Source organism: Dermacentor albipictus, chromosome 3, assembly GCF_038994185.2.
Source record: "Dermacentor albipictus isolate Rhodes 1998 colony chromosome 3, USDA_Dalb.pri_finalv2, whole genome shotgun sequence".
In the NCBI taxonomy this organism is placed as follows: domain Eukaryota; kingdom Metazoa; phylum Arthropoda; class Arachnida; order Ixodida; family Ixodidae; genus Dermacentor; species Dermacentor albipictus.
Window position 1 is genome coordinate 150,370,491 of NC_091823.1, and position 17,054 is coordinate 150,387,544.

The 17,054-nt window shown below is 43.8% G+C and overlaps 1 protein-coding gene across 2 annotated transcripts in view; it reads left to right on the top strand.

Moving 5' to 3' along the window:
- The window catches only part of LOC139057623 (uncharacterized), a 132,522-nt gene that overhangs the window by 113,554 nt on the left and 1,914 nt on the right, over positions 1 to 17,054 (top strand). For both annotated transcript variants that reach the window (XM_070536174.1, XM_070536175.1), the window contains one exon: positions 14,648 to 14,773. In XM_070536174.1, coding sequence (XP_070392275.1) covers positions 14,648 to 14,773 — 126 coding nt within the window. The remainder of the gene's footprint in view (positions 1 to 14,647; positions 14,774 to 17,054) is intronic.

The window sequence follows — 17,054 nt, forward strand, 5'->3', positions numbered from 1 at the left end:
GAAGAGGGTGGTGCCGGCGTCTGCGATTGGTCGGCTTTCCCTTACATAGCTTGTGGTGGCTGGTCGAAAATCACGGCGGCATGCAACGGAAGCTTAAGAATGACGCTAAAATTGACCCTCAGCAAAGAAGAGTTGGCAGAATGAGGTAGTAAACGTGTCGAAAGTGCTTAAAAACGTTACACGGTCACGCAAGAAGTTTCATTATACGCAAATACACCCATGCTCTCCGGCAGGTGCGAGTAGCCAGCGTCTCAGCGATCGGCGGCAGCTATCTTTTATTCCTTTCGGAACGGGGCAGCCTGCGGCTATTCCGAAAAAAAATCAGTTTTGTTCGGCATATTAATGCATCTTTATCGCGTACACGTCACTTTGACGCGGTGAGTTCATGCGGTTTTGTGACGTCGCGTGACAGGCAGGTGAAGTGGGTGCAGCCTGAAAACTTTTTACCAATAGCCGAGGGCTAATGGCGAAAAGGGGTCGAATCAGAAATAACTGTTTTTCTTTTTTCTGTCAAATCATGCATAATCAGTGTGCACACATCATATCAGATGGGGAGGTATTGCGGTTTTTGTAACGTCGCGTGAAAGACAGGTGAAATGGGGGGTGGTCGAAAAAAGTTTTTGACCAATCGCGGAGGGCTGATAGCACAATTGGAATAGAAAAGTTTGGAATAGTTTTACGTTATAGCGCCCCAGCATGAGAACGCTCTTGCGAAGCCAAAAATCGACCTTGGCTTTCCTACCAGGAATTCAAATTGAAATTCAATTTCAAATTCTTTATTTTCCAAAACAAGTTTTGTGGTTGACAGGGCTAAAAGCTGCGGTCTGCAGCTTGACAGAGGCCCGGACACCATATTCAAGGCAGGGCTTGACCTCGACGTGAATGTCGGACCGTTAAACAAAAACGTACAGAAAATAATCGGTCATCAGAGTAAGAATACATAATACAGTAAAAGCTCGTTAATTCGAACCGCAAGGGGAAGCCGCTTCAGTTCGAATTAACGAAAGTTCGAACTAACGAAATTGAAGGAGGGCAACAGTACACTGCGATTTGGAAGCAGTAGGGCATGTCAGAAATTTGGCGCGTCAGAAAGTGATGGCATGTGCCGCGGGCACACGCCATCTTCAAGTCGAAGCTCTGGGTGCGACTGTGCGACACCACCGATGTCCACCGAAACGAACGTTAGCCGAGGCTTAACACCATCACAATGTATCGCGACGGCCGATACCTCCTAAGCTGAAAACAGGGGTGCACAACCGATGAAGACTGCCGAGACAAAGACGCTGAACATGTGAAGGTGGCGAAGGCCCTGATTCGTTGGTTCTTGATTGCAAGCGCAGCTGCGACGTACTTGATTCGCCGTGTTTTGGAGCTTGCCGTGCCATCTCCGCACAACATTAGCAGCTGTACAAGATTTGCAAAGCCTCCGAGATTCGCAACGGGCAAGAAGTCTCGGAGGTTACGTAGAACGGAGAGGCGGCAGCCGCGGCTGCCTTCTGGCTGACCCCGCGTAGGTTAGATTTTATTGCGATTTTGCCTTCTCTCGCCGTTCTCTCTGTTTCGGAGGCAATACAGCCTTGTGTGTAGGCAGTAGGCGCGTTTCTCTGGCCGTGTGCCAGGCGAGCGTAGTTCGAATTATCCGTGAGGGAACCTTCTCGCGGTCGAATTAATGGACTTTTTTATACATAGACTTCTGTGGAGCTTGGCCGGACCAAATCATACAGTTCGAAATATCCATAAAGTCGAATTATTGAAGTTCGAATTAACGAGCCTTCACTGTACCAGATATAATGCGTTATATACAGAAGCAGATATATGCATATATATACATACATATACAAATTAATACACATGCACACAGATATATAAAAGTCAAATATAATGAAAGAAAGAGGGAAACTAACGTGTATATATATATATATATATATATATATATATATATATATATATATATATATATATATATATATATATATATATATATATATATATATATATATATACATATATATGCACACATACATGTATATACATGAATTCACACATGCATACACAGAAACACGTATAATACATCAGGATAAGATATCACATTCCAAAAACACTACAATGTAAAATACAAGCAGACACAGGAGTATTTAGCTTCTGTTACAAGAAAAAAAAGAAGAAGAATTATGAATGTGCGTAGCTTCACGACAATAGTGGTAGGTATGGTATTTTTTTTAAAGAAAAGAGCTGTTGAAGTAATGCTAGTGTGGGCTTTACTATATCTTTGTATTTGTTTAGGATTAACGGATGATTATATTTCAAAGACTGCAGTTTGTAAAAAGTGCGGAAACGCGCAATTATTCAAAAGTCAAGAGAACGTGTACGAACATTGGTATTTTGCTGAAGCAGTGCTATTGTACTTATAAAGTTTTTAAAAGTGGGTGAAGACACATAGAATGAACGCAAAACACGAAATTCATATATATATTGCATTTTCAGAATGTTGTACAACCTAAAATATTATTCTGTGGAAGCTACATAATCGATATCTGCGATGTTGCGAACAACATTCTTTTGTAATAAACTAATCCTCGTAATATTCCTTTGTGCTGTGGTCAACCATACGAGACTGCAGTAATTAATATGGGAAGCGAACAATGCAGAATAAATTTGTTTTTTGGCTTCCACTGGGAGAATTGTACGGCAACGCGATAGAACTCCTGTGGTCATTGAAAGTTTTATGCATAAGTTGTCAACATGCAAATCCCATGTAAGATTAGAGCTAAATGTTACTCCGAGAATTTTATATTCACGGACAATTTCAATCCTGTGCCCGTCGCTGTATATCTCCTGTTCTAAATTACTTATTTAACTTTTTGCACGGAAGAAAAGTACCTTGGTTTTAGCTGGGTTAATCTTGAGGCAGTTAGAATTTGACGAGAATAAGAGCTTCTCAAGGAACTGATTACATCTTGACGCTAGATCGGCTTCATCAGTTCCGGAGAGTAGGATAGTGCTATCATCGGCATATATGATAAATTTTGAGCTTGTGTCAATAGGGACAATATCGCTTATGGATACGTTAAACAAAAGAGGACCTAGAACACTTCCTTGAGGTACACCACATTTTATATCGAGGGGAGATGAATGATAATTGCCAATGTACACAGACTGAGTCCTGTTGGCTAAGTACGAACGGACTAGTTCGAGCTGCTTACCACGAACCCCGTAGTCCGACAGTTTTAATATAAGTATGTTGTGGTTAAGTGGATCGAATGCCCTACTGTAATCTACGAAAAGACCGAGAGTTAGGTGTTTATTATGAATGTTTTGTAGCACACTTTCTTTAAGAGTTAATAAAGCTGTTTCGGTAGAGCCTCCTTTCCTAAAACCAAACTGCGTGTCGGATAGAAGATTTATTTTGTCAAAGAAGTTAGTCTGTCGAGAAAACAATATTTTTTTAAGCCTTTAGAAAAAATTGGTATCTCAGATATTGGCCTGTAACTTTTTGTCTCATATTTATTGCCTCCCTTGTAAATGACTATTACCTTGGATCGTTTCAGTGCGTCAAGAATTCGACCTGATTGGATAGCGAGATTGAATATGTGAGCGAGCGCAGGTGTAATGCATTCGATAACATATTTTATGGCCTTTATTTGTAGGTTGTCTATATCTGAAGCCTTGCTGTTCTTTAGAGCTAGAAATGTTCGATAAACTTCAGCTTCACTTATATCATGCAGAGCAACGCTTTCAGCAGGGCAATTGCTTGACGGTCTGATAACCTGTAGGTTACTATCTGGAAGGGCGTGGTCTAGAAACGCTTGGTTGAAATGATCAACAAGCGCCTGACCGACTATTTCACGGTTATTGTGCGTTAACTTTGAGAGCGTTTCCGTTTTACTTTCGTGACCGAGAACCCTGTTTAGCACTTTCCAAGCGGTGTCAGGTTGCTGTTTCTTTATATCAGAAAACAACCGCTGATAATATCGTAATTTTGCCGCCTAAGCTCGGCGTTCAGTTTATTTCTTAAAGTTTTAAAATCTTTTAAATCAGACGGTACTCTTGTACGTAAGAAGGTGTGAAATAATCGATTTTTCTTATTGATAGCTTTCCTGTGGGCAGGAGTGACCCAAGGTTTTCTTATTCTTTTTGATGGTTTGAAACTTGTAAAAGAAAAATGTATCGCGTATATTCGCTGAAAAAGTTCGATGAACTTAGAATATCTATCATTCACGTTTTTTATTCCGAATGTAAAAGACCAATCCTGAGCACTGATGTCACGCTTAAATAAAAGTGAAGCATCGTCTGATATATACTGCACTGTGATTGCGTCCCTTCGACTATTCTTGTGAACTTTGGGGGGGGAAGAAAATCATGAAGATTGGGCAGTGGTCACTTATGCGCTCCGAAAGGCTCCAAAATTTTCAGATGGTACTATTTTTGAGTTCAGAAGGGACTGCGCCGCTTTCATAAAGAACTGTTCCAGAAGAATCGCGGGAACGTCACCGTTGAAATTCAAGCTGACGAGGGGATCGTCCTCTCTGAATCCCGCGTGCGCGCTCATTCCCGAGCTTGGGGAAAGGCGTTTAATTGATGCACTCGAACCTGTGACGGAACACCAATGGGTGACCGGAGCAGAAGCTGATCGGGCTATGCGGTCCTACATAATTGTGTGCTCCTTAGCCTCGGCGCAAGAAGCGTTGAAAAATTTTAACAGGTTACGGATCGGCTGGATACCCTTTGGGCAGGCATTGGTGGTTCACACAAGGCACTACTCACTTTTGCCAAGATGATTCTCTCTCTTTCGCTTGAAAATGCGTCTGTGGAGCGGGGATTTTCTGTTAACAAGGGCTGTCTTGTGGAAAATCAGAAGGAACAATCTCTGGTCACCCAACGAATCGTCTTTGATGTCATGTCATCGGCTGGAGGAGTTGCCAGCGTAGAAGTGACCAATAGAATGCGTCAAATGGTCCGTGGGCGAACGCACGCTGGAGGGAGGAGCTAGAAAGGACGAAAACAGAAAGGGCCGACGCACTCAAGAACGAACGAGAAAGGAAGCGTGTCGTCGCATCTTTGAAGCAGCTCGAGCTAAAAAAACGAAACAGAAAGTGTCGGCTGACGCCGAGATGCAGGTGTCCCTCATTCAAACTGAAGTAAACTCTCTAAAACAGTGAAATGCAACACTGGCGCGTTGTGCGCGAGCTGAGCGTATATCAGGACAGTTGACGTTGACCTTGTAGCTGCTGAAAGAGAATCACTTGTGATAAAGGTCGGACCTCAAAACAAGATGGTTGCTATCACTTGGTAAAAATAGCTCACTTTGAAAAATATTTGCTTCTGTCTGCGCCTCCTTTTTATTGGTATTTGACAATATTTCATTCAATTTGCAAAGGGTTTTACCATTTTTTTACGAGAATATCTTACTTGCTGTGCATTTTACTAACCCCTTCCTTCTGTTTTCTTTTTGAATGAAGTAAACATTACACCTTTCTATTCAAGCTAGATTAAGTGTTCTATCATTGCAGTAGCAATTATATGACGAAAATAGCGACCCACGACTTAAACGCCCTTGCCCCTTCAGAGACAGCGATCACCAAATGGGGCGGGCGTCCATGCCCACTGCCTCACCGCGCGGGCAGCCGGCGGACTCCGCACTCCGCAATGCCGGCATGTCTAGGGACAAACGAATACAACACGCGCTAAGAAACCGCCTCCATAGCGCCTAGGCAGAGTCGCATATTCAAGGAGCAAAAGCCCCCAGATTTTCTCTCTCACGCCCGCTGTTACTCGCGCATGCGCACAAACTGCTGGCGATCCCTCAGTCTCGTGGGCAACGGTGGTGGCGGTGGGGGGAAGGGGGCGTTCTACTTAGGGCGGCCGTGCGCCCACGACTGGGCCGCTTTATCTTGAAAGCCATCTGCGACGGGAACAACATGCGCTGTTTCCCACGCTTAGTTCGTGTTGACGCGAGAGGCAGCACGAAAGTCAATTCGCTCATTGCTGCCGCCGCGCTTTCTTACTCCACCGTTCTGACAGCGATTTTCCGAGGTCATCAAGTAAGGTGTGTTCACGTTTGCTTCTGCATGCGTGACACCATGCTTGTTAATAAAGTTAGTAAGTAAATGTTACAAATTTATATGGCCGATAAGCTACTAGCCTTACTTCGTATAGCTGTCTACTAATTTGCTATCGCGATCGATGCTTCACTTTTCGGGCGAAGCTACAAGTGTTTTTGAACGTGCTTACTACAGAGTGACTGCATCGGGCGATGTGGTGTCACCCCATCTCGACATAAAAAAAGTTATGTGTCACTCAGGGAATTTATCAAAACCAATCAGGGAAAACCTGGAAAACTCAGGGAATTCGGAAGTGTCAACTTGGTAGACACCCTGTAGAACAAGTTTCTCCAAGGGTTTCATTTGATCAGGTATTTTCAGTGGTTCGTCTCCATACGTTTAATTTCCTGGAACGTTGAACTGCTTTGATTTTGGCCTAATTCTAACAGCTTTTGCTTTATTAGCATTTAATTTCAGCTGATTTACTATTGACCATGTTTTCAGACTGGTAAGGAGGGAGTTTTGCGTACTTACCAATTGATTACAATCTGGACCTGGCATAAAAATACTGGCGTCATCTGCATATAGAACATATTTTCATTTAGTACAGATATTTGTAAGATCGTTGTTATAAATATTGAGGAGCAGTGGACCCAGAATGCTCCCTTGGGGAACATCTCTAATCATTGGTTTTAGGTCAGATTGATGTGAGTGAATTTTTACAAACTGTTGCCGGTAACTATGGTATGACAGAATTAGTTGCAAGAAATGTCCGCGGATTTCATACATTTCAAGTATTTTAAGTATTATGTACTAATGAGTACAGTCTAAGGCTTGAGAGAAATCCACATGAATATCCAATACTAACATTTGTTTTTCAAACTGTGATAAAATGAATTCCTTCTGTTCAAGTAACGGCAATTCCGTAGATTTTTTTTCTGTACCCAAACTGTGTAGGTGAGATTGAATTGTCTGTATCGAAAAACTGGACATTCCAACCTGAAGAAGTTTCTCTAATCCCTTAAAGAATATGTCTAGTACAGAAATAGGCCGGTAATTACTCACGTTATTCATATCCTCCTTTTTAACAGTACAGTCATTTTGCAACTTGCATTCTTTTTGGAAATGAGGCGTCCGACAAAGAGAGGTTAAAAATGCAAGTTAGATAGGTACGCCGAATGTCAAGGAGGTATTTAATTGGACGAATTTGCATAAATTCTGCACCACAGCTCGAACTATTCTTTAAGACGAAAATACTGACATCACCTCAGACCCGGTTACTGGACTGAGTAAAGCGCAAGATTGGTTGTGAGCAGGCATGAAGTCGATGAACTCATCAAGTTGTCCATAGTCAGAGTACTGAAGGCAGTGATCATTAGGAGAATTGGCAAGTGCGTTACCGCATACTTCCCTGCCATCGAACGACAATTTCCAGGTTCCTGGTGTCGATTCTGTAGGCTTCATAAAGGTATTTAGTTTTTACCACAGTTGATCACTTTTGTATAAACAACTCTTGAATTCAGAGTAAAGGTAACGAGATCTCCTCGGCTTAATCATTTTGTTTAGCTTATTTCGATATATTTTATATTGCTTGAGAAGATTCGGATCTTTTAACAAATCTATGGTAAAACGAGTTCTTATGGTTAATTTTGCTCCACAGTGCGGATGTAATGCAGGGCTTACAGATATTTCTACCTAGGGTAAACGTTTCTAGCGGTACATGTTCTTATTAAATCTCCGTTATTTTATTTGTAAACATGCATGCGTCATCTGCATTTTCTATTTCCAGAAGCCATTTAAAGTGCGACTGCAGTAATTCGTTTCTAAAACTGTCTAGATCAGCCTTGGTAATAGTTTGGCACACAACGCGCTGTCGCATTACAAGGGCTTCCATATTTTGATTCTTTATCACGAGAATTATCCGGAGGTGATTGCTAAGATCGGATGATACAACTGCCATCGGGGCGTTCGTTTTGTAAATGTTTGTTACAAAAGGTCAAGTAATGTTTCAGTTTTTGTTAGTATTGTGGGTATGCAACTGTATTCTCACACCCACTTGACGTAATAAGCGCTTTCAATGCTTTTTGCAGATTATTATTTGCCATCTTAACAATAATAAAATCATCTCCCGAAATCACGTATTAGCCATTGTTAGAAATGAAATCCAGGAATTGCTCATAAAAGGAAAAGCAGTTTGGTGCATTTCCATCAGGAGGCCGACAGCAAACGGACAATACGTGTTTGTTCACACGTGCTGAGAGAATTTCAAAGTAATTGCAAATAACACGAAACGAATCAAGTAGTTCCGAATTAGCACCTGGTTTTATCAGCAACATAGCACCCGCAACTTGACGCGTGGATAAAATTAACGAAAGCGACTGATAAGAAGAAAACTTGTAGTTATTTTGGCCGTCTTTACGGCAAGTTTCTGTCAACATGACGACATCAAACAAAAAAGAAAATCTGAAGATGAAAGTGTCGACCTCTGTTTCCTTGTTATGCATTGAACGGGTGTTCGGGTGAAGACATTTTAGGGAAGTTTGTTTATGGGTTGCTACAACTGTGCTTACAGCATCAGAAAGAAAACTGCGATTAGCTATAATAAACATCAAAAATAACTTGCAACCACAAGGCATGAACTTACAGGGAGAACAATGTAGGAAAGTCACGTACACTGCGCAGCACAATCACTGAATCCCCATAGGCTTTCCGCATCCAAATTTCGCATTTCGGTGCCAGACGTATTGGTGTGCATTTCGCTTGGCCCAGTCTTTTTGTTTGATGTAGCAAGTGACGCTTATGGTTTGTCAAGTTTTATAGAAGTGCTACGTTTGCTCTCCTTGATTTTATGCGTCTTTTCAAACCACAGGACCCTCACAGATTGCCTGGCGTGTGTAACAATAACTCTGGGAATCTTATCAGATTTAGACGGTAGTTTGTTGATAGCATCAATGTCCGCATATTTAAGCCTGGTCACACCGATCAAGTCGGCCACAGAATTCCCTTTGCCTAACCGATCTTTATCAGTGGGTACCTGCATTCCGTGAAATTCAAGGTTTAGCCTTCTGCTCTCCCACTGAAGGTCGTTAATTTCACTTCGTAGATTTTCATTTTGTGCTTCTGTTTCTTGTGCATTTAGTTTAAGGGCCTCCAGTTTCTTACGCATTTCTTTTACGTCATTTTCTTGAGTGGCTAGTCGCTCCAAAGTTTTATCATAATTTTCTGATATCAGCCGCACTGATCTTTCCATGTCTGGCACAGTCTATTTTAGTGCCATCAATTCATCTAGCTTTCAATATAAGCTAACTAGGATTGACATTATGTCGGCTGTCTCCTCATTAGCCGTGCTTTCATTCAGGCTCTCTACTTTGCGCTTCGTAGTTTTGCATGTTTCGCAAGCCCAGTTATGTTTTCCTGACTTTTTGTATGGTTTCCCTGTTCGCGCGGCGCAATTTCCAAAATGGCTTGGGTGTTTACAGCGAGCACACAATACAAAACTTTCACCTGATGCGAACGTGTCGTTACATGAACAGCAGACATCTGTAGTCACTGCACACTTTGGATGCGAGAACAGAGTATTTAAAGAAAGCACACACAGCAGAAATATCAGGATACGCCACAGCAGCAGCAAGCACTTGTTCAAAATCCAAGTGCGAGAGGGAACACCAACCTGCGAAAAGCAGAGTTGCAGTTTAGCGAAGTTACTTCCCGCCGAAGTCTGGAATAATCCGCGCTGTCCAACCTGCAACTTGCCTGTCGTCGGCCTGAAGCGCCACGGGTGGTTCGGAGCAGCTTGATGATTTGGCCCGGTGTGTCGATTCTGCGAAGACGGGTCCCAGGTCCCGCTCAGACGGTTTGAGTAAAGCCAGCGGTGCAGCAGAGTAGACGAAGCTGCAAAAAACTTTATTTTATTTTATTGCTAACTTTTGATCAGCAAGAGGTACCATACACAAAACAACATTGCGGAAGTATCTCGTATCTGCAGTATATCTTACAGGCCACATTAGTACGTAACAACGTCCCTTACAAATACTTAATCGGAAAAGTCACGTTCCCCTTTACATGCTTCAAATCGTTTGTAGAAACATTTTTTGTAGTTATTTATAAACAAAATCTGTAAGCTAAACCGATCAAAAGGATTAAGAGGGTACCTTTCGCATGCCCTGGCGTAGAAGAAACAGCGGTGCAGGGGAGGTGGAGTGGTCTCTGCTGCGGTAGTAGTTTGAAAAAGAAAGCAATAAGTTGCTTGTATACACACAAATCTAATGCTAAAACAATTCATGCAAGTCAACGCTCGTTGTTGTTTGTTTGGGAAGATTTGTACTATTTATACCGTACAAACATTTAACAAGCCAAGGTCTAACTTCAAGTGCTACAATATAGAAGCAACATGTTTTGTAATGGTGATTTCTCAAGAGCTGCTTCAAATTTATTTTTAATGCGAAAGCATCAAATGACTCATGAAGCGAAAAAAAAAACGTTGTCGACGTAACCAAAAGACGGTGCAAAAAGGCCACGAACTATGGGCCTACGATGGCAGTCAAACCCACAACCTTTGGTGTTATCAAACGTGAAGGTAATGGACGGATGCATGGATGGAATAACTTTAATGAAAGGTCCTGCGAGCTACGGGGCGCAAGGTCCCAAGAAGGAACAGTTAATTAGGATATAGTTAATTAAGGCACTTGAAACTACCGTCTTTGGTAGGAGTCGAACCCACGATTTTCGTTGGTAATTCAGGCGAAGGTAGTGACAGTCCAGTTAATAAAAACAGCTAATTAAGACAATTGCACTCTCGAATCTTGATGGGAGTGAAACCCACGATCTTTTTGGTGTTCAACAATTTTGTGCCCCCACGCTAGCTTTGCGGCTGTGGCATTGCTCGAGGTCGGGGGTTTGAACTCCACCGGAACAGTCGCATTTAGAAGGGGGCGAAGTGAAAACTGCTCGGGCACTTCAATTTAGGGACACGTTCAAGAACGCCACTGTGTCGAAATTAACCCGGAGTCCACCAGTACGGCGTGCCTCATGATCCGATTGCGGTTTTGGCACGCACAGTCCCAATTTCAATTAAAGTTTAATACCTTCGCCAAGAAGTGATGTACCTTGAGAGGCAATGAATAGGCTGAACGTTCTTAGGCGTTAAGTACGGCGCAAAAGAATGCCTCAAGCAAACACCTCCCATTATGAGTTCTGTGTAATACGCAGACAAACACATGTGGTGCACGCAAGGTAACGTTTAACAACGACTCACCATTCTCATGTTGGACTAAACGTTGAAGAAATTAACAATTAGCCATCAACACCACCGCTAATTATCGTGAATCAAAGCAAACAGCGCAGAAAGCTTTCTTTACGTTGATTGCGACAGTGTGTGGGATCCACATCATGCGTTGTTCTTCTGGTGGTTTTCATTGAATGCTTACGCGCAACCAAATCGTATCAGCACGAATTGTACTACAAAAATGTCTATGCTTTCATTGAAGTTTCAGTCGGGAGTGCGCATTTTTGTGCCAGGTCTTTTATTGCGACAAAAGTTATATGGACACTTCAGGCGCGTTGCGACCATCAGCGTCGTTGTCGGCGTAAGGGTTGTTAAAGTTCAGGGCCGGTACCTACGCCGTGTGTTGTTTGTGCGAGCGAAAGCGCGTGAGGGGTAGTAGGTGATCGCGGCTTAATATATCTAACAAATGGAGGAAAGCGGGGAGGAAGCGCACCGTCTTCCATCGCGGGCAAGGCTCTGGGAGATGGTAGGGAGGGGGCCGCGCGTGTGCCCCGAGGACGCTGTATCGTAATGACATCTGCCACAGAGACAGAATCCGCCGCGCGCTGTGCTTTCGCGGCTTAGTTCGCCTTGCTGAGAGAGGCAGAACAAAGGTCAATTCGCTCGCTGTTGCTGCCGGTGCTCCTCACGCCAGCGTTTGGACAGCCAGTGTCCGTGGTCATCAAGTGAGATGTGTTCATGTATGTTTGTGTGCGCTTTATTTCAATGGCTGCGAGAGACCCTACTGTGGATCTAAACGCCATCCATTAGTTTTTCGTGCTTGTCTTCGCACCAGCTCAACGGTTTACCAAAGCTGTGCCAGAAGAAAGACGTGCCACTGGTGTGCCCCCCCCCCTCCCTGCAGATAAGTTGTCGTGATCACTTGAAACGCCATAGAGGTCGGTACCCTGATAATCGCAAATTGGGTGCTCTCTAGAGCGACTGTGTGCCCATGCTCGTTGCGCAGTAAGGTGATGTCCAGAATTTTTGACGACTAGAAAGGGGCCATCATGGCGAGGTTGATGAGGACAACGAGCCATGTAAATAGGCAAGAAAACTTGAGAACATTGGCCTGCTTGAGGGCTTGAAAGTTTCATGAGGAGTCGCGTGAGCAGAACTGACACAACATTTGTATGAAAGTCCGCAGACGCTGGAAGAAATAGGCTGGGTCAAGTACAGGCGGCATGCGAAAGGCGGCCACGAGATCACCCGGCTAGCGTATGGTGCAGACATAAAGAATCCCAGCTACAGAGCCGGAGAATTTCCGTCTGTAGGTAGATGGAAGGCCAAGCAGCACGGCTGGCAGATGTTAAGCCCATTCGTCTGTTAGAGGCTGAGCAGCAAGGGCTGTTTTGAACTATCGGCGCTGCCTCTCCACAGTGCCGTTGGATGCTGAGTTATAAATAGTCGAGAAGCCGAGAAGAGATGTTAGCGTTGTGAAAAAGGCGGGCTCGAACTATCTGCCGAGGTCAGCAGCCAGCGTCGACGGCACACAAAAACGACTGATCCAGGTAGAGAGTACAGTTTGGGTAATTGTGTCCGCCGTGATGTCAGGCATGAGAGCCGCTTCAGGCCACCGGGTGTGCCAGTCAATGCATGAAGCAACTACACTTGAAGCGGTACACTTTCTCGGATCTGTAAATTCGTTAAAGTGATCCAGTAAACTGTAAGTTTGTAAAGCCGAGAAAGTTCCGTAAGCCCGAGCTGACGCAAGTACTGTTGGAAGGATCCCAGAGTAACCATGCGGCATCTGACTTGTCACTATTGCCTGTAGCCGTTTACGCGGCCCGTGCTACGACGAATACCTTGTACTGACTTGACTGGGCAACCCTCCGAGCGAAGTACTACAATAAAATTTATTTAAAAGGGTGGAGGGCAAAGTTCTCGCTATCCAGCCACTTGGCGCTTGCCAAGTGATGAAGGGGTACATCGAGCATGGTAACATTAACACAACATGGCAGAATCTAAAGACTATTACTATCATTGATGAGTACACCTCGTCACCTAAAACAATGCTAGTCTCATCAAACTATTATCTACACACTTTGAGCCCTGTTTTCCCTATCACAATTCAACCATTTCGATTTTATATGTTTTAACGAACACTGTGGAAAATGTACATTTATTTATATTGCCATGTTGCGACTCCTGCATTTTAACATCACTGCGATCATTGCCATGTTGCGACTCCTAACATCACTGCCAGGAATATGACGCCCTTGATTATCAATGAACACCTTAATTTTGCCTACTTGTCGCTTAAGAACATCATAAAAGAATTATTTCTAGTGCCGTAGATTATCCTTTTAATAATGACCCAGTTGAAACCACTAAAGACGGCCGGTTTTATTCCCTTATTTACTGGGTACGTGAACCATAATTGCATTGTCTTAAGTTCTATTTGAAATTTCTGCTTCGAGTACTAGCGCAAACGACGTCATCGTCCTTAGAAAATCGCACTCCCTTGACGCAACGTGTGCGACCGCGTTATCTCGTTCCACTACGCAGCAGCCGGACCCATGCACTCGACGCATGTGCAAGTTCATTCTGCTTTCACCTATATAGATCTCGGCAGTTCATACACGCTGCCAAATAGGATTCAGTACATTATCACTCGAAAGTGTTCCAAATTTTATTGCATCCAGGTGAATTTCAGCGGTCACCGTGATGTCCCGTATAATGCCCAAGTGTGATAACATAGTGGTCGCTCGCCGTATGCTGTAGATACAAAGGAAGGTATGCGAAGCTGAGTCGAGAAGACTGGTGGATTGGTGTGGTGGGCGTCTTCTCGCGCGTGCAACGGAGGAAGGCGGGATGTTGCGAACCGACTTTACGGACGCGCGAGGAGGAGTGGAGGGCAGGCTAGTGGGCGTCTCCCTTTCTACTCCGGCCGTGGCTGCGCATGGCGCGACTAAGAGCGGCCGCGCGCGTCCTATGTCCGAGGTAACCTGCGTTAGGTTCGAAGACAAACCTACACGAGATGTAGGTGATGGCTTCACGTGCGCTGCGTTCTCGCGCACCTAATTCGCGTTGAAGCGATAGGCAGCGGGACGGGCAATTCGCTCGCCGCTGCTGCTGCTCTTCCGCACGCCAGCCTGCTGACGGGTGACTGCGGCCATCGAGTGAGATGAGTTCATTTGTGTCTGTGCGCGCGTGACACCATGCTTGTTAATTTAGTTTAAACGAATGGCTACAGTAGTTTGTACAGATGACAAAACTATTAACCTAATTGCGCATACTTGTCTAATAAAATGCTACCGCGAGCAGTGCTTCGCCTTTTGGGCGAAGCTGCCACTTTATTTTCCTTGCTTTTGTGCGCAAAAACTTCGTTCTGTTCTAACAGGCTTGTGAAGACGTGAACTACAACAAATCTTTCAGCATTGACAGCACCTTCAAGGCTCAGTTTTCGTATGACAAGTCAGACCTGGCGTTATTCACCTACGAGAGTGCCTTCACACTTCGCTTGAAGGTGAGCGTGGGTGAGTGGCAGCGCTGGCATCAGACGCTTCACAATCTGTTTTGTCTCACATTTCGCGAGTTCTTGGATGGCTGTGGTGGACGGGGAGGGTGGAGCTGAGATGGCCGTGTGTGTGTAGAAGCAACTTGAAGTGTGCTATTCGGGCTCACTTGTGTGTAAGGCAAAGTAAATGTTCACGTGGTACCGAAGCTTTTATAGCAGTCCACACGTTTAGAAAACCGTGGTAAGTAGCGGTCTATGGGGCGTAGCGGTATACGTGAGGAAGGGATGCTACCAGTGGGAAACAAAGCGGATCTGACATCAGACTCGGTAAGAAAAGTAATGCCATTTTTGTTATTTTCTTACGTTTCCGCTTACAGTGGTATTTCTAAATATCCTGCTACTTGACAGAGTACACTGTGGACTAGGCATTGGCAATTCCAAACTACGCTTGATGTTACGTGCTTTGATTCAATCTCAGCATTTAGAAGCAAATCCTTACCAAATGCCGACTAATGTCTACTGGCGTACCAAAAAAATTTAAGCTTACAGCCGCCACTCTTTCGTTTCACTGCGAGCGTCAGGTCGGTGCTTGTTCGTAACCTTGGCAATAACTTGGCCCTGAAGTAAATTTTTCTTCTACAGCCAGCTAAGCACACGGGTACACGTGATATATGTATTTGCATTATTTCATTGTTCTTCAGGTATGCAGGGCACTTCTAAAGTGCAGAAGTGTGCTTCACTATGATGGTGAGTTTGCGATAAAACAAAATTAATTGGCATTTGTGCTGAAATGTTTGACAATCGTTGAGCTTCATGTAGAAAAACCACAAAAACATAATAATACACTGATGCCAGTCCACAGTCCACACGCACTGTGTCAACGAAAAATGAATGTGCATCAGCACTATGCTTTCCCAAAAGCATTGCACAAAACAATCGCAATGCTAAATGCACATATTTATGCAGAGTTAACTCAATAATAGAGTGGCTAGAGAACATACGAACACAACGTAATTGGCTGTAATAAGCAAGATATAGATATATTTTTAGCAAAACTTCAAATGCTGATTTTCGTCTTCCATGTCGGTCATAAAAGTATGCCCTTTTTAAAATTTTTCACCGGCAGGTTTTTCAAGAAAGAAGTGATTTGCGATTAGAACGAGTTAAAACAACTTATATTTTGTTGTTTTGAAGGATCGCATGAACGCTGCGTGCGAGTGAACCATGGCACATATATAAGTAAGTAACTTATGTGGTGTTGTGTATACCGCACAACCTGCGATGGATTCGAAAACCTTGCAGTACGAAGGGACAAGGTGGGTGCGACACCTCAATCAATCAGTCTGCAAGTTAATGAACCAATCAATAAATTAATCATTCAATCACATACAAAGTTGTTATGATGAGCAGGGAAAATGCAGAGTGTTCGAGAAAAGAACCATTTCTTTACAAATGAGTTGGTGTCGTGCTTAACTTGTCGCCTTGCGTACACTGGGTAACCTCAACTGCTCCTAAGATTCGGGCACGTCGGTCACAAAAGCAGCACGAAGACTGCTGAAGCGGATGTTTGTCCGTTGTACCTTGCTCACTTCATGCGATGACCTTCTACAGAACGCGTTTATTCACCTTGTCCCCCGCCTCTGAAACACCGCTCTGAGCAAGGGTAAAACTTGCCCCATTGGAATTCGGAAAACACGCGGAGAAGTAAAATTCTAAAACATGTGAGGAGGGTGTTTCTAACAGACGTACTTTTCGAGCTCGTTTTGCAACAATGGGGAACAATGGGATGCGTCTCCCCCCTGCCCTCCTCCATGTTCTGTCTGGAGCGCTGATAAAGAGATCTATTTCACTATTAACAAAAACACAAATCGTCTCTTATTTGCGCATCACCTCTATTTAAAATAAAAATAACAGCTACACGTTGTATAAATAAAATAAAGCTTGTCATGTTAGTATTCAAAATTCCTAATTGCTTGAAATGCGTCGCAGGCTGTCGAAAAAAAATTTCTCACCTTGGCGTAGTCCACAGTGCAGTGGTTCCGTGTCGAAGTGCAGAAGGAACGCAAGAATTCGTCAGGAGCCCAAAAAACCAAGCTAAATCGAAATTTAGCCGTGGCTTAGCTCGGCTATGCCAGGATACACGTAGCGAAAGCTGAGGCATAGCATGGTTAGCCTTGGTTAACCTTGAGTGCAAGTCCAGGTTAGTCTTGCTGTTTAGCTATGTTGCGGCATTTAGCCGGTCGTTCGGCACGCTGTTCGTCTGTTTCCTGGGTGATTCGTTTCCTCTTCA